We start from the raw sequence: 14,390 nt of genomic DNA, 5'->3' as shown, positions 1-14,390 counted from the left end.
CTAGAAACGTAACGAGAAAAATTGGTGATAATTAAGGTTGGCCGACACTTTTGATGCTAAGAATTCCAATGGTTATTTCAAGTATTTACTCACTATTACGCACACCTATTCCTCTTCTCATTGTTCATGTTGTTTTTCTATCCATCCATGTCATATTTACCAGAAAAGATAGAGGAGGCCGCTGTAGTTACCATCACGGGTTAACTGTCGTTACTATCATCACCATCAAGCGGCGTCACCGGTAGACAAGAAGAGGAAGAGAGCGAAGAAAGTGACGAGGCCATTGTCCAGAGCCATTTTGGTCGCGAAATGTCCGGAAGCGTCGAAAAAGCGGAGGCACCGGAGGCCACTGGGCGGCGTTCGCCTGCAGCTGCCGCGGCTCCCGTGCCCGTCGCCGAAATGGACGCCGATGAAGTACGACGCCTCCTGGTTCAGCTGTACGATCACCTTATGCGCCAGGTATTGTCTGACGGCCGACGCGGGCGCCGTATGTGGTGGTTTGAGGATAGGAAAACATATTGAGTGGATTCTGCGCGATACAACGAAGACAAAGGTGAAGAAGGGACACGATGGTGTTCGTGTCCCTTCTTCATATTTGTCTTCGGTGTATCACGCTGAATACATTCAATATGTTTAACAGAATCTAACTCGATGTTAGTTTTTCTGAGGATAGGAAAGACGCTTATTTTTGTGACCCATAAGGGAGCATGGAGCAGCGTCGTTGAGAGAGAGGGGGTGTGAAAGATGGTGAAAAGGAGGGGCCGCTTTCTCGAGAAATGGGTACCCTGAGCACCGAGCGCGAGGCATGAGTACCCCTCCCCCCCTTAGAACAACCGGTGGGTGCCCGGCGGCACTCGGAATAGAACAAAAAGTGCGGATAGTTGGGCTTGTTGGTTGTTTCAAGGAACAGCGCAAAAAACCAACAGGAAAATAGAAGACGCACACAGCGCTGACTCTCAACAATTTCATCATGAAAAACAAACAAACAAACAAACAAACAAACAAACAAACAAACAAACAAACAAACAAAAACAGCGCACTGTATACAATTTTCACTCAAGATAACTAGTCACGAAGTAGCGAATCGCTCAGGATGGCACAGATAGAAAGTACTTTACATTCATATTAACAGCCACCAGCAGTACTATATATAGATTACGAATAATTGTTGCCCAAGAATTCTAGCTTTTTGGACAACGACGCTATAGGCACCGTACACTGACCAGAGGGAGCTGCGTTGCTCGCACTGGCCAATCCCAAGTTCGCTGTCATTGGCCGTTAGGGGCACGCAGAAAACAGACGCGCGAACGCGTCCCCCATGTATCCCGGCCGCAGTCCGCCCACTCATTCAGAGAGGGAGACGCGCACATCGCGTTCCATTTTGAGCAACCCCGTCTCATTATTGCGTTTTTTGTCCGCTAGGTTTTGCGTTCTGGCGCTGCAGTCGCACTGGAAAACTCGACTGTACGGTGCCTATTGACGGGTTGCTGACACAGGTGTCACCAACTGCGCAATCTTCTCATCTTCAATTATTTCGCGTGTTAACCGATAACTGTGCTTGCTCACCATGTATAGTACATCTATAGAACACGGGCAAACACCCGTGACACTTGCAACGCGCTGCTCAAACACCAAGAAAGACGCACAAAAATAACACCCGTATGTACACAAGACAAGACAAACACTCGTATGTCTTGTGTACATACGTGTTTTTTTATTGTGCGTCTTTCTTTGTGATTGAGCACCACGTTGCAAATGTCGACAATGCGCAACCAACTAGCCCGTACTCTGGCTCTTCGGGATGAAGTGGAAAATAGCGAAGCGTCTGACTTGCCCAGCACTGAGCTCTATTGACTACAAGGACGCAAACACATAGAAAGCCAACGGGAGCACGTCACAGGGGCTAACAGGATTATTTGTGATGGTAACGTGTTTTTATGATGTGCTGTTGTGTCTATGCACTACAATATGAACTTGGAGTGAGCACGAAAACAACACTGCGATATGTCCTTGTCCTGTAGTACATTCGTCAGAAATATGAAAGCGAACAGTCAATGTGTTTGAGCAGTGGTCACTCGTGATGCATTGATACGATTGTGACGTACTGATTTCCAAGAAATCCAAACAAGACACATGTTCAGGGGAAGATGGAGGCTTGCATGATTCGACATTACAGCATATCCCTGCATCTGTTCCCTTTGTCTTCCATAGGGTCTTCTCCCTCCTTACGCGTTCCTTCTATACTTATCTATGAAATCGTACAACTGTTTTCAACCGACGTCTAAGTGCTGATTCTAAGGTCGTAACGTTTAAGTAATTGTGTTTACGCCAACGTTTCATTAACATTTGACGCCTTATTCTGACGGCACCGGTTTCCTGGTTTGCTCGTTTCATGACCTGTTCTGTTACGGCTTCCTCCACTTCGGAGCAGCTCGAATACCAGTCACCATCGTTTGTTTATTTTCTCATCGATACCTCCGCGTTGCAACTTCTTAACGTTACGCGCGTAATTCAAGAAGGAGCCCGTTCTGCGGGACGCTCCGTTTGGAGACGCTTCACCAGTAGCGGCTCTGCTCAGTCCCTCACGTACTGCAGGAGCGCAATAAAGAGGCTAATTAGAATGAGGCACTACTTATTGGAAAGCGTAGCGGTATTTACTGGGTTATAGGCACGCTTTGTTCGCAGACGTTGCAGTAAAAATATAGTTTTGTTTTACTATGAAATGTTCTATCATATAACAATAACGTAGTTAATGTTCTATGGGCACTTCCTGTTCGACATAGTACGCCGGTAAATTCCTCCTGGAATCTTACTGGCATTCCCACTGTGAAGGCACGAATTCATTGGGCATGCGCACACAGAAGAAGGAAAGAGGTGATTCGGCAATAATGATGACAGGACAAAGTCAGAATCGAAAGGTATGTGAATATATAAGACTCGTAGCTCACATCGCACTCCATCACTGTAGGAGGTTAGCGAAAGCTCTTCGTCATTGGGATAAACCACTTCAACGATGTACCGGTGACAAGGTATTAAAGCCTACCTGTGTGACGTACTCCAGGTGATCACGCTCATCGTGGCCGTCTCCATCTGCATGCTGAGCGTGAGCGTGCTGACCCGTGTGCTGCGACAAAACCAAAACGACAACCTGCAGTTGGGCTACTTTGGCTTCCCGGACAACGCCGGCGCCGAGACCGTCGTGCTCATGAACTCCTTCGGGAACGCCTTCAGCTTCCTCGCATTGATCGTGATCGTCAACTGCACCCTGGTGTATCTCTACAAGGGAGGCTATTACGGCATCATCAAGGCAAGCAGGCGCGGTGCCAAAGAGCCACGATAACAACAGTGTCGAGAGTTCGGCCAGTTGGTACATGATCGAAGATAAAAACCAGCAAAGAAAACAACGGATACAGAAAAACAAGACGACAGGTTGTTAGTCAGAGTTGTTAGTCCATCTTTGTCCTGTCACCATCTTTTTGTAGGCGCTAGACGACAGGTGTTGCAGAAACTTATCCATGGGGATAACGTTTAAGTCTGCTGGTACTCTAGTACACGACCGTTATCGTGACTGCAGAAGACAAACAGCAAAGTAAACAACGGACAGAGAAAAAGAAGTCAGCTGGACAATGCTGGATCATTGACTCGAAGAAGCTGTCGTCTGTTTTGCTGTGCCTGTTGGTTTCTTTGTTGGTTTTCATATACAGCCACGATAACTTCATGCATGCTATGTACACTCTAGAGTACCAATGCATACCTTATCCGCTTTCCCCAATTACGGTGGATCAGTGTACGTTAACTCTTGTCGTCCAGCACCTGCATCATGGGTCACATGCATGGTCAACTGCAAGCGATACATGTCTTGCCTCGGGGTACCTTCTGGGTTCTGCAGAAATTACTATGTATAGATTAAAGTCACTTGAATGACTTACAGAAAGCTCCTGAGACCACGTTTAGAGTAGGATACGGCATATGCTGGTGTGATTATTGAAGTCACCGAAAACCTTACCGCAAACGTTTCGCGGGAAACCCACCTTTGCGAATACGTTCCTGCGTCAAAGGAGTCTACAAGAACCACTGGCGTAGCCAGGGGGAGGGGGGTCCTCTTCCCCGAAAATGTTCAACGTTGCATCTGTATGTATACGCGCACAAATACAAACGGACGTACGACCACACATAAAAAGTGGTAAAACACTCCCGCTACTGACAATAACGGTAGTTACAGCTAACACTTATTGCAGATATGCGATTTTCGAAGGTCGCCTACGCATAAGAAATACCTGACGTAGCGTAAAAGCTTCGCGACTTCGATCTCCGAGCTGTACAGCGCGGCCACGATGGGCCGTCCACTCTTAAGTGAGTAATGACTTCGTGCGCTTATGCAGGCATGGATGGTAACCGGTAGCGGCGTCCTTCTCTTCTTGACGAGCTACTACTACATGGGCCGACTGGCCGTCTATTTCAACGCGCCAGTGGACTACGTCACTTGTTCGTTCGTCATATGGAACGTGGGCGCGACCGGCATCACGGCGCTCTACAACGACGGACCGTTCCTGATGCAGCAGGGCTACCTCGTGTACATATCCGTGCTCATGGCCGTGACTCTGGAGGAGTCCTTCCCCGAGTGGACGTCGTGGATTCTTCTGGTGCTCGTCTCGGCCTGGGACATATTCGCGGTGCTCTGCGTCCTAGGCCCGCTCCGCATCCTGCTTGAGACAGCCAAGGAGCGAGACGAGCCGCTCGTTCCCGGCACTCGTCTTCTCCACTTCGTCCGCGTGGTGCTACGCCATCAGGAGGAGCTCCGTGAGCTTGACGCGCGTCCGCTCCTCTAGCGAGGCTATCATCAGTATGAATCGCTCACTCGCCGATAAGGCGCTGCTGCTCCCGAATCTGGTGTCCGACCCTCTAGCTCGTAGCGGAGAGATGACTTCCGAGCGCGCCGGTCGTGTGAGCCAAACTGCGTCTTCGATCCGGTCTGGCCTCGAGTTGGCTGCGGATGACTCACAATCTACCTCAGCTTGCCGGGAGAACGAGGATTCGACGGTTTCGTTCGAAGGTAAATTGCGGCGGTTCAGCGAACCAAATGAAGCGATGGATCCTCCCTGCTCTAGCGATAAGGTGCAAGAATGTCGGAATGAGTTCAACGCGAGGACTGCCACCGAGTCGATGGACGGCAAAGGGTCGACTCCGACTCGTTCAGCCGCTAACACTGCCGTCCCGGATGACCGCGGAGTGTTGCAGGTGGTACAGCCGGACAATTACAACGACGCAGGAGGCGCCGTAGAGAGGCAATCGCTGCAGCACGCTGCGTTACCTGCGCTGCCTCCGACTCCTGGCTCTCACCGATGTCCCCGCCACGGAAGAGCTCACCACCGCCGCCGAGTCAACAGGAGCCAGGCGGAGCGGGAGTTGGGGGATGAGATGTCGGGCGACCGCGGCATGAAGATGGGGCTGGGAGACTTCATCTTCTACAGCGTGCTCGTGGGCAAGGCGTCGCGACACGGCACCGCGCTGACGGTGATCGCCTGCTACGTGGCCATAATCGTTGGCATCCTGCTCACCCTCTCTCTGCTGGTGTACCTTCAGAAGCCGCTGCCCGCGCTGCCTTTCTCGATAGGCCTGGGTATCGCGGCCTATTTTTCCAGCTCTTTTCTCGCCGAACCTTTTATCGGTGACGTGGCCGCGATCATTTACTGATCTAGCTGTCGCGTTGACCTGTTACGGCGAACCAATAAGAAATGACGTTTAACAGTAAATAAAAAAGAATGAAAGACTAATCCTTCCTCATGAAAGGGAGCCCGTCTGGAGTTCACATTGTGCCAGGTTCTCGCTTCTTAATTATTATTACAGACCGGATTTTAGGCAAATGCCTATTTTGTTCCTTGCGCTCCTATCGCGCCACTTTCATATATGAGCATGAATTAGAGGTTAAGAAGGGCTTTTGTAGTGTGTTTATAGTGCCTATAAATGCTTATTTTGGGCGTTTGTGCCTAAATGCACGTAAATGCCTATAAATGCCTATTTCAATATTGGTGCCTATATTAGGACTATTTAGCCCCCAGTTCCGCTTTCAAGTGTAGTTTGAGACCGTTATTCGTGTTACCGGGCAACATTGACTGTACGAAACTTTATGGGGTTTAACCTACTCCTCTTCTTCAATAACCAACTCCCGGAAAACAAAAGCCGAGGCCGCGTTCCGGAAGGCACCCTCTCGCGTGCGCTCGTTCAAGGAGAAGTTGCCGTACGTATACCTATTCCTCAGAGCCCATCGTCACACGTTGAAGAACATGGCTAGAACCTGTTGAGTATTACAACTGCTACTTTTCAGACATCAAGGTCGGGATTGACGGATCTTAAAGTGACGAGAGTGCTGCAGTCAGAAACGCTCAGTCGGTCCTCTCTGTGGATAGCCTGCAAGGAGACCTCGGCTGCTTGTTCTCCAACTTCATGTTTCTCGCAAACACTATTAGCAAACTTGAACGTTCGGGAGGAACTTCAATTCTGAACATTGCGCTGATTCTCCATGCACAGCAGAGAATTGACGCCGTTTCTGAAGGAACAATAGCCAAAAAGGCACGTGCGAAGTTAAAATTGGTCCTGGACAAGACTGACGGATTTTATGTCCTTAAAGAAGTTTCTAGAGTCCTTGCTCGTTAGCACTCTAGGATGCCAGTGTCGGTTAAGGCATGGAATGTTCTCGAGTCCAACTACAATCCAATAACATCTGTTGACGTCGAACGTTCCTTCTCAGCGTACGAGCTCAATCTCAGTGACAGGAGTTTGAATCTGGAGACGGTAGTAGTTTGCTATTGTTTCCGCAATTTTGACAGTGATTGTTAGGCTACGTTCCGCATACCGTCCAAGCCGATTCATTCAATCATGTGCACTTTAAATGGGCGGAAGTGTATTTGGCAGTGTTGGGACGGCTTGGCTGTACAATTCGGATGATGTCACTGTATGAGAAAACTGCCAGAGTTGCACCTAACAGTCCTCATGTAAAACACGTTAATTTCTTAATAAATGGTCGTTTCTTTTGCATTTATTATATGTCGGTTTTTAATGTGTCTGAATTGAATTACGTCAGTCAGACTTAATGTAGCGCTTTTTAAATCACTATTCCCAGCTTTGAAGTATTCTTTTGACGGCGAAGCTGGTCTAGCTCGGCTTTAACATTGTGACCGTGCCAGAAAACTATCATCAGCATGAAGGGGTATGTGCCACAGAACTTGGACAAATCCCACTACTCACCGCTACGGCGTGGGCTATAATAACCCTGAGAACGAGGACAGAGAGAGAGAGAGAGCGAAAGAAAGAAAGAAAGAAAGAAAGAAACGAACAGATGGGCGGAAAGAAAGATATAAACAAGAATTCTTCCCGAGGTGGAATTCGAACCCGTGTACCCTTGATCCGAAAGCGAGCGTCCTAACCACTCGGCTATTCGGGCCCTTTTTCTTTGCTCTTTCATGGTATTTATTACAAATGTGCGTAATTAGGATACATAGCGAACAAAATGCTAAAGGCGACCTCTACAAGCGTTACACAGAAAGAAGTATAAAATACCTTGGTGCCCTAAAAGGGTATTAAAGCAGTACGTTTCATGTAAAGACGTCGTACTCTTTTGGGACGCTATACAAAGGGCTTTAAGAAAAACAACTCGATTTAAATTCTTATAGCATACGTTATCTCGTGCCACTCAAAAGCATTTCTATGCCTGTTGACATGCTCTTACTAATGGGTATGCAGAGTTTATGAAAAACTCGCATGTTAGACAGGCATGCGGAACCCATGGTATCATCGCGGTTGCACTTCATTCAAATGGCTCTTCAGCTAAAAGACTTTTGTCAACGATTTCGGCTATTCAGGCAAGCTAGCAGAGCCTTGTTTAGTATATAGTTTAACAGGGGGGGTGGGAGAGGAAAGTTAGCGTGAGGAGGAGTGATGTGATGGTGAGGAGGAGGGAAATGAGGAGGGGAGAGAGTAAAGCGTAGCGCAAAAAGAAAGAGAAAGAGAAATAGAGACCGAGGAGGAAGCCGCGCATCTCGAAGCTACACGTGTCGGTCGGAGGGGAGTACGAGGTGCGACGGGCCCGTGCTTTGCTATGCCAAGCTTTGCGCGACGTAGTGCAAACTGCCCACATTTTTTTTTCATGTCTCTTTCACTACATGCGACGCTCGGGTAAGCAACAGCGGCCATTGAACATGAATGTGAACAATGTGCTTGTTGAAAGTCAATTGATCGTCATTAGTGCAGTAGTGTTATGAAAAAAAAATTCGGCAGATCCCACGTACCGTGGGAGTCCATGTTATGCGAAGCATGCGCGGGATGGTGACTGCAGCGTAATTTTTCACATTGAGCGAAAGGTTAAGGAATGACGCTAGAGAAATGCGGAAGTCGTAACGCACACTCATATGCTGGTGAGTTGCATATGCATTATATAACCAGTTGTTTACATGTAGTTGCGTAGCGGTACCAACAGCAACATGGGTGTTACCATCACCAGACGCGATAAGCTGATATTTAGTGCTTCTATTCTTCAATACTGGATAGCGCGAATCCGAACAGCACAAAGACGAAACACAAAAATACAGGACAGGCGTTATTCGCAACTAAGCTTCATTCAGAAAAGTTCCCCACACACAACCAAGTGGCACACGCAGTGGACGTTACAATCACTGTTGCAGTTGGGTTACAGTTGTTATGCTTATACTTATCTGCTATGACGGGAGCGCACGCACGTTTCACGAACCCGCATGTGTAGAAGGTGTTCTTGACAGTTCTTGAACAAGGTCATCATCACCGTGATCAGTGAGCACCAGCAGCTCGACTGGACGTGTTAATCGGATCCGTTCATGATCGCGGCTACGAGATGTCTAAGTGCAGTGAAGTGCGAGGTATAGCACAGCTGGTGGAAACCCAGGATGCCTCTTACGACGATCTATGACGCCCCTTGTCCAGCACGTGGCAGCGAGGTCGTTTGATGCCCTGTCTACATTAGAGCCGTCTTTCACGCAATATAAAGACCAGTCGTTGTTGAGTCTTGATAAATCAATCGTGAATTCACCGATAATGATGAGCGGCCTGGATCTCTCGGCAGATTTATTGTAGGAAGCATTGACCCCGGTTTTTGCGTAATCGACGTGATCCACGTTGCGGACCACGTGAACGAGTGCATGGTAGTTGAACGTTTGCCAAGGGTGTTGTGTTTTCAGCTTCCTCACTTTCCTTGTGTCCGCCACGGTGGTGTAGCGGTTACGGTGCTCGGCTGCTGACCCGAAGGTCACTGGTTCGATCCCGGCCGCGTGGGTCGCATTTCGATGGATGCTAGATGCCTGTGTACTGTGCGATGTCGGTGCACGTTAAAGAATACCATATGGTCAAAATTAAAGCCCCTACAATTATTATTATTATTATCACTTTCCTTGCGTGTCAATGTGTGTGTTCGCGTTTACCGTGTTGGTTGAGACTTTGTATCACCTATGGCACATACCCGCATAACATAAACTCTGGTGTGCGGGTATGTGCCACACGCGACTGAGAGAAAGGGTTTCATGACGTACGCGACAGGTATTTTGCGTTATTCATTTCATGACCAGTGAATCGTGTTCACCATACACTGATCCCCTGCTATGCCAATTTTGGTACATTATAAGTTATGGAGACGACCAGGAGAGCGCCCATGACGTAGGCGGCTAGATAGATAGATAGATAGATACGTAGATAGAAACGCTCAAAGTGCCTGAGGTTCGCTAAGAAATGCTTCGCATTTAAAATTGCACGGTTATGTTGAACTGTTAACGCCTTTGTGCCATGATCAATAACATTTTTTTACAGCGAAAGCTGTTATGAGATCATTTCACCGGCCGTTTTTGGCGCCGTAGTTGTCCGCCGCCGCCGCCGCCGCCGCCGCCGGTGTCCGTAACCAGTATCGCTCGAAATAAGAAAAAAAACGAAATAAGAAAAAATTCCAGGATGGAACGAGGTTCGAACCTGGGCCCTCTGCGTGTGAGCCCAGTATTCAACCTCTGAGCCATGCCGGTGGTTGAAACCGCTTTGCAAAAAGGTCCTATACAGGCTTCGTGTCGGGAACGAACCACATTAGCATATGCAATATAGCGTGGTAGAAGAGTGAAATAAGCACCAAGCGTCGCACAACGCGAATTCTATAACCAGGCGTCACACAATGCGAATTGCGCAACGAGTAGGTTGTTGATTGCTTCCAACCCATTACAAAGGTCTCTGCCATAATTCTTCGTCGTCATCAGGCACAGCATCAACAAAGTGCGCATAATGCCTTGCATGCGTTTAGCAGATAGCACGGCTCTCCGTAGAATGACGAAAAATGGCACAGTGCCTGCTGCCCTACTTCTCAAAAATTACAGTGATTTATAGCGTAGTGGGTTCCTCTCAAGTGCACTTGTATTGGTTGCCAAGGAAGCCCATAAGCGCATGATCCATTTCCTCGGGGTCTCAGTAAAGTTCTTCGCACCCCTCCCCCGTCTCTCTCCTACGTCAGCGTATGTTATACAGCATGACGGCAGAGGGAAATAGCGACCGGGCGTCACCCAGTGGAAATTACATAACTGGTGGGCCGTTTAAAGCTTCCAACCCATTACAAAGGGCTGAGCCGTAATTCTTCATCGTCATCAGTCGTCGCGTCAACAAAGTGCACATAATCCCTTACAGACGTCTAGCTGGTGCCTCGCTTCTCCGCAGAATGACGAATAATGGCTTAGTAGGCGCTTCCCAACTTCACGAAAATTTGATTTATGGCGTAGTGGGTACCTTTCTAGTGTACTTGTATTGTAGCCCCAAGAGAGCTTACAACGGGCTCTTGAAACGCCGCTCTTCCAGCTTTCTCTGTGACTGTGCTGCGGTTTCAGCGCAGGCCTGGCGTTTTTTTTTGCTTTCCTATCGTAGATACGGCTCGTGCAAGTTTTCGCTTGAAATTATTTGTATTTATATAAAAATTGATTGTTCCTATATTTAAGACGGAGGCCTGAAACGTTTTCCCTGTCCATTTTTGGCGCCTAGAAAGCGCTTTTTTAATGCGTCAAAATCCGGGGCCTCCTCTAATTATAAGTTTGGTTGCTCCACAAGTTCTTGGGAGCAGTCAGGGAAGTACAAGTAAATAAAGCGAGTGCCTCACGCGTTCTTCCTTCTATGAGTGCACGTATCACTTTCTGCGCTAACTGTAGCAAGCACGTCAACCATGTGAGACATACAATAGTGTGTATAGGATTCTGTTTATGGTAGCACGAATGGTGCGTTGCAATGAGCGCCTCGTCGAGTTGAAGAGGTGGCAATTCTGGATCCTCTCTTCTGGCATATGGACCCGCCGGCATCTACAGGGCCCATAGCGTAAGGCGCATGATTCACAGGCAACACTCCGGCGTCCACCCATTAAAGCATATATGGTCATTCCCGCGCGGTTGTCATGTTCTCAGCGGAATAACTCGCGCCGTCTTTGTCGCAGTATTACATATAGTTCGATGCAAGCTCGTTCCAGTATGTGCCGCTGGCCATGCCGCAGCTACATGCATGAGTTCTTCTTTGAAGGCTATATATGCGTGCATCAACGAGCACGATGCATAGATGGAGACATCCGGTCGTGGCCTCTCTGCTAGTGAAATACGTCAAGTGTGGATTGTATCAGAAATGCTAAGTCGTAATCTATAGACTATACCGTATCACCGGGCGCAGCGTCAATTTCGAAAGCAGAATATCAGTGGGTATATGTATCGATAATAGTCTCCGAATCGAAGGCATTTAAAGGCACGCTTTCTACATCTATATCCGCTGGTTCAAGATTGATTTGTGAGCTGTTTCGTTGTGTAGTACTTTCCGTTTCGTAGCCTGATGCGTCGGACGTAGAGGCTTGCGTCGATTCACTAATTAGGCTGCTGGAGTCTTCGAACGAGGGAGCATCGAATGCTGCGTTGAGGTCTGGAGAATGCACTGTGCTTAAGTTCGTGGCGAGGTCGCACGAATCATTTATGATTTCGGTGAACGTGACGAGGTCGGTCAGGTCTTCAGCGGTAACTGAGCCTTCCGTGCTGTCCGCAGGCGTCGCTATGCTTTCGCTCGCAGATTCCGTAAACACGGTGAGATTACCCACAGGTTGGGCCGTGCTACTCGATGGCTCGTCTTCGGCAGTTGTAGAGGGCGCGGTGATTTCTGCGGCCGTCGTGAGGCTCTCGCGCGTCGCTGCGGTGACATCGCTCCCCGAAGACGACGCGTCATCGGCAGCTGTGGACTGCGGGGTGGCTTCGGACGTGGGGACGGTTGCGACACTCGAATTGCTTTCTGGGTACGTGGCGTCTCCTCCTCCGGGCTGGGTGGATGCTTCCGCGCTCGCTGTGGAGATTGCGAGCACGGTCGAGAACGTGGTGCCATCGTACGGCGTCGTATTGTTTATCGCATCGGGAGTAGCGACGGTCGATGAGGCGCTGACGCTGCTGTCTTCGGCGAGCCTGAAGAGGACGTACAGCAGGACGCCCACGACCAGGATCGCGCACACGGCGAGGAGGAAGACGAGAAAGGCCACTGCGGGTAAGCCCCTGTACGCGCATAGCTTTTGAAACAGTCCCGTGTTCTGGCTCCTCGTCGAGACAGAGGACTCGCTCGTAGTGCTCGTGGTCGGGGCCATGTTTGCACCGGGCCTGGCATCGCAGAGCCCCAGGGCTCTGGCTCTCTAACCACCGTGGAGGCAGTGCAGGGAGTGGACTGGGAGCGAGCTGCTCTGGTCGGTGGTGCGAAGATACTTTGAAGGTTGCGTTGAGGTCGCCTTCTCCGCGAGTCAGCTTCATACGTCGTGAAGATCGAATACGGGCAACGTGCAAGCTTCTTCTTCTTCTTCTTCTTCTTCTTCCTCTTCTATAGCACAGGCCTCGGTCGCTGCTGTGGAAGCCCGTTCACAAGGAAAGCTCGCCTGCAATTGGAGTGGGAGGTTGGGAAACAGCCGTGCGTATGCGGCGGTGGCTACTGCATTGTGTCTGTATTGTCTGCAGAGGGATTTGCCAAAATTCTGTTCATGATAATGCATACTCATTAATGATGACTGTGGTGTAGTGGTTTCGGTTCTGTTTTTGGAACCGGTTCTCCTGCCCCAGGGGGCGCACTTCAACTGTATATATTCCACTGTACATAATAAACTAGGGAGTTCGGTCTTCTGTTCGGCACCCTGCTGCGTGCCTTTCGTCTGCTTCGGGGGCCGCCGTTCCGGCGTGCACCCGGCGTTCCATCGACGTGGCGTCTTAGGCGCCCACGTCGATACCACAATGACGATAGTTTTCGGGCACGGCCACACATTTTACGCCGAGCCAGAACAGCTTCGCTATTAAAAAACAAAATGGGCACGTGCATTTTATGGCCATTATGAAATCTTTTAATGACGACTAACAATGGAATGGCTCAAGAATTCTCTCCTCTGTTCGGTTTCGATAACTTCGTCTTTTTTTAAACTGAAACAGCAAAATAGTGTAATGAAGTCGTGGTCTTTGAAGGAACTTTGCCGGGGCATCCCGATTTAGTGTTTCTACCTCACAGAAGATGTGCGCCACAGTCTTTAAAAACATCATCCTCACGATTCCCATAAAAGACGCGAAGAACAGTCATCGGAAGTCTAAGCAGAGACATATTCGTCCGCCCGCGCCCATTGCATTTGACAGCGCTGCCTCGCCGACCTCGCCGCACGTAGCACGCAATGGACAAGAACGGCGCGTCTCGATTATGAGTGGAGAAGGTTCCCAACTATGATGGTGCGTGTGAGGACACACTATTCGCAATGCCCACGAACTATAGGTGGCGCGCCGTGCTTTTCAATATGGCGCCAGGAGGAGGGTCAACCCGTTTGTTAGCATAGGAACAGATAGGACGTGCGGACGTACGGACCGTGCCACTTTCACCGGATGAAGTCATGAGCTGCGCTGAAATGAGACTAAAATACTTTCCTAAACCATGGAAAGTGCTAAGTACTCGCCACCTAATTATTTGCTGCGAAGTGAAAGGTTATGTTTCAGCTCCGTTACCGTGCATAACGATGCTTTGCGAAATCCTGTGCGTGCTACATAAACCTGTATAAACTAGAATTGACGTATGAGCTGAACGGCACTCCGAGGTAGAACGTACCGAGCCTGCCTGACGGATTTGCCGCAGTAGTAGGCCACCAGCGAGTAGCACCATCGCTGCTGCGCGTGATGATGGCTTGCAAACATAAAAGTGTTCTGTGATAATACCCCGTCGTCATTACTTGCGCAGTCGAAAACGCGGAGTTACGTCTTCAACGGAACACAAGCACTTAACATGCCATTCAGATATAGCGCTTGTGTCACTGCCATGCTGAGACTCTAGCCATGTGTACTTCACTCGCATGTTGCAGGTTCGATTAGCACGAT

The 14,390-nt window shown here is 49.1% G+C and overlaps 1 protein-coding gene across 1 annotated transcript; it reads left to right on the top strand.

Annotated features, from left to right (window-relative positions):
- Nucleotides 1-309: 309 nt before the first annotated feature.
- On the top strand, nt 310-4,829 carry LOC119397436 (presenilin-2). The gene is made up of 3 exons (XM_037664861.1): nt 310-459; nt 3,062-3,307; nt 4,383-4,829. The coding sequence occupies exons 1-3, from the start codon at nt 310-312 to the stop codon at nt 4,827-4,829; spliced, it is 843 nt and encodes a 280-aa protein (XP_037520789.1).
- Nucleotides 4,830-14,390: the final 9,561 nt, after the last annotated feature.

Source organism: Rhipicephalus sanguineus, chromosome 6 (genome assembly GCF_013339695.2).
Source record: "Rhipicephalus sanguineus isolate Rsan-2018 chromosome 6, BIME_Rsan_1.4, whole genome shotgun sequence".
In the NCBI taxonomy this organism is placed as follows: Eukaryota; Metazoa; Arthropoda; class Arachnida; order Ixodida; family Ixodidae; genus Rhipicephalus; species Rhipicephalus sanguineus.
The sequence above is the reverse complement of the archived record's forward strand: the minus strand, read 5'-3'. Positions and strand labels throughout refer to the sequence as shown.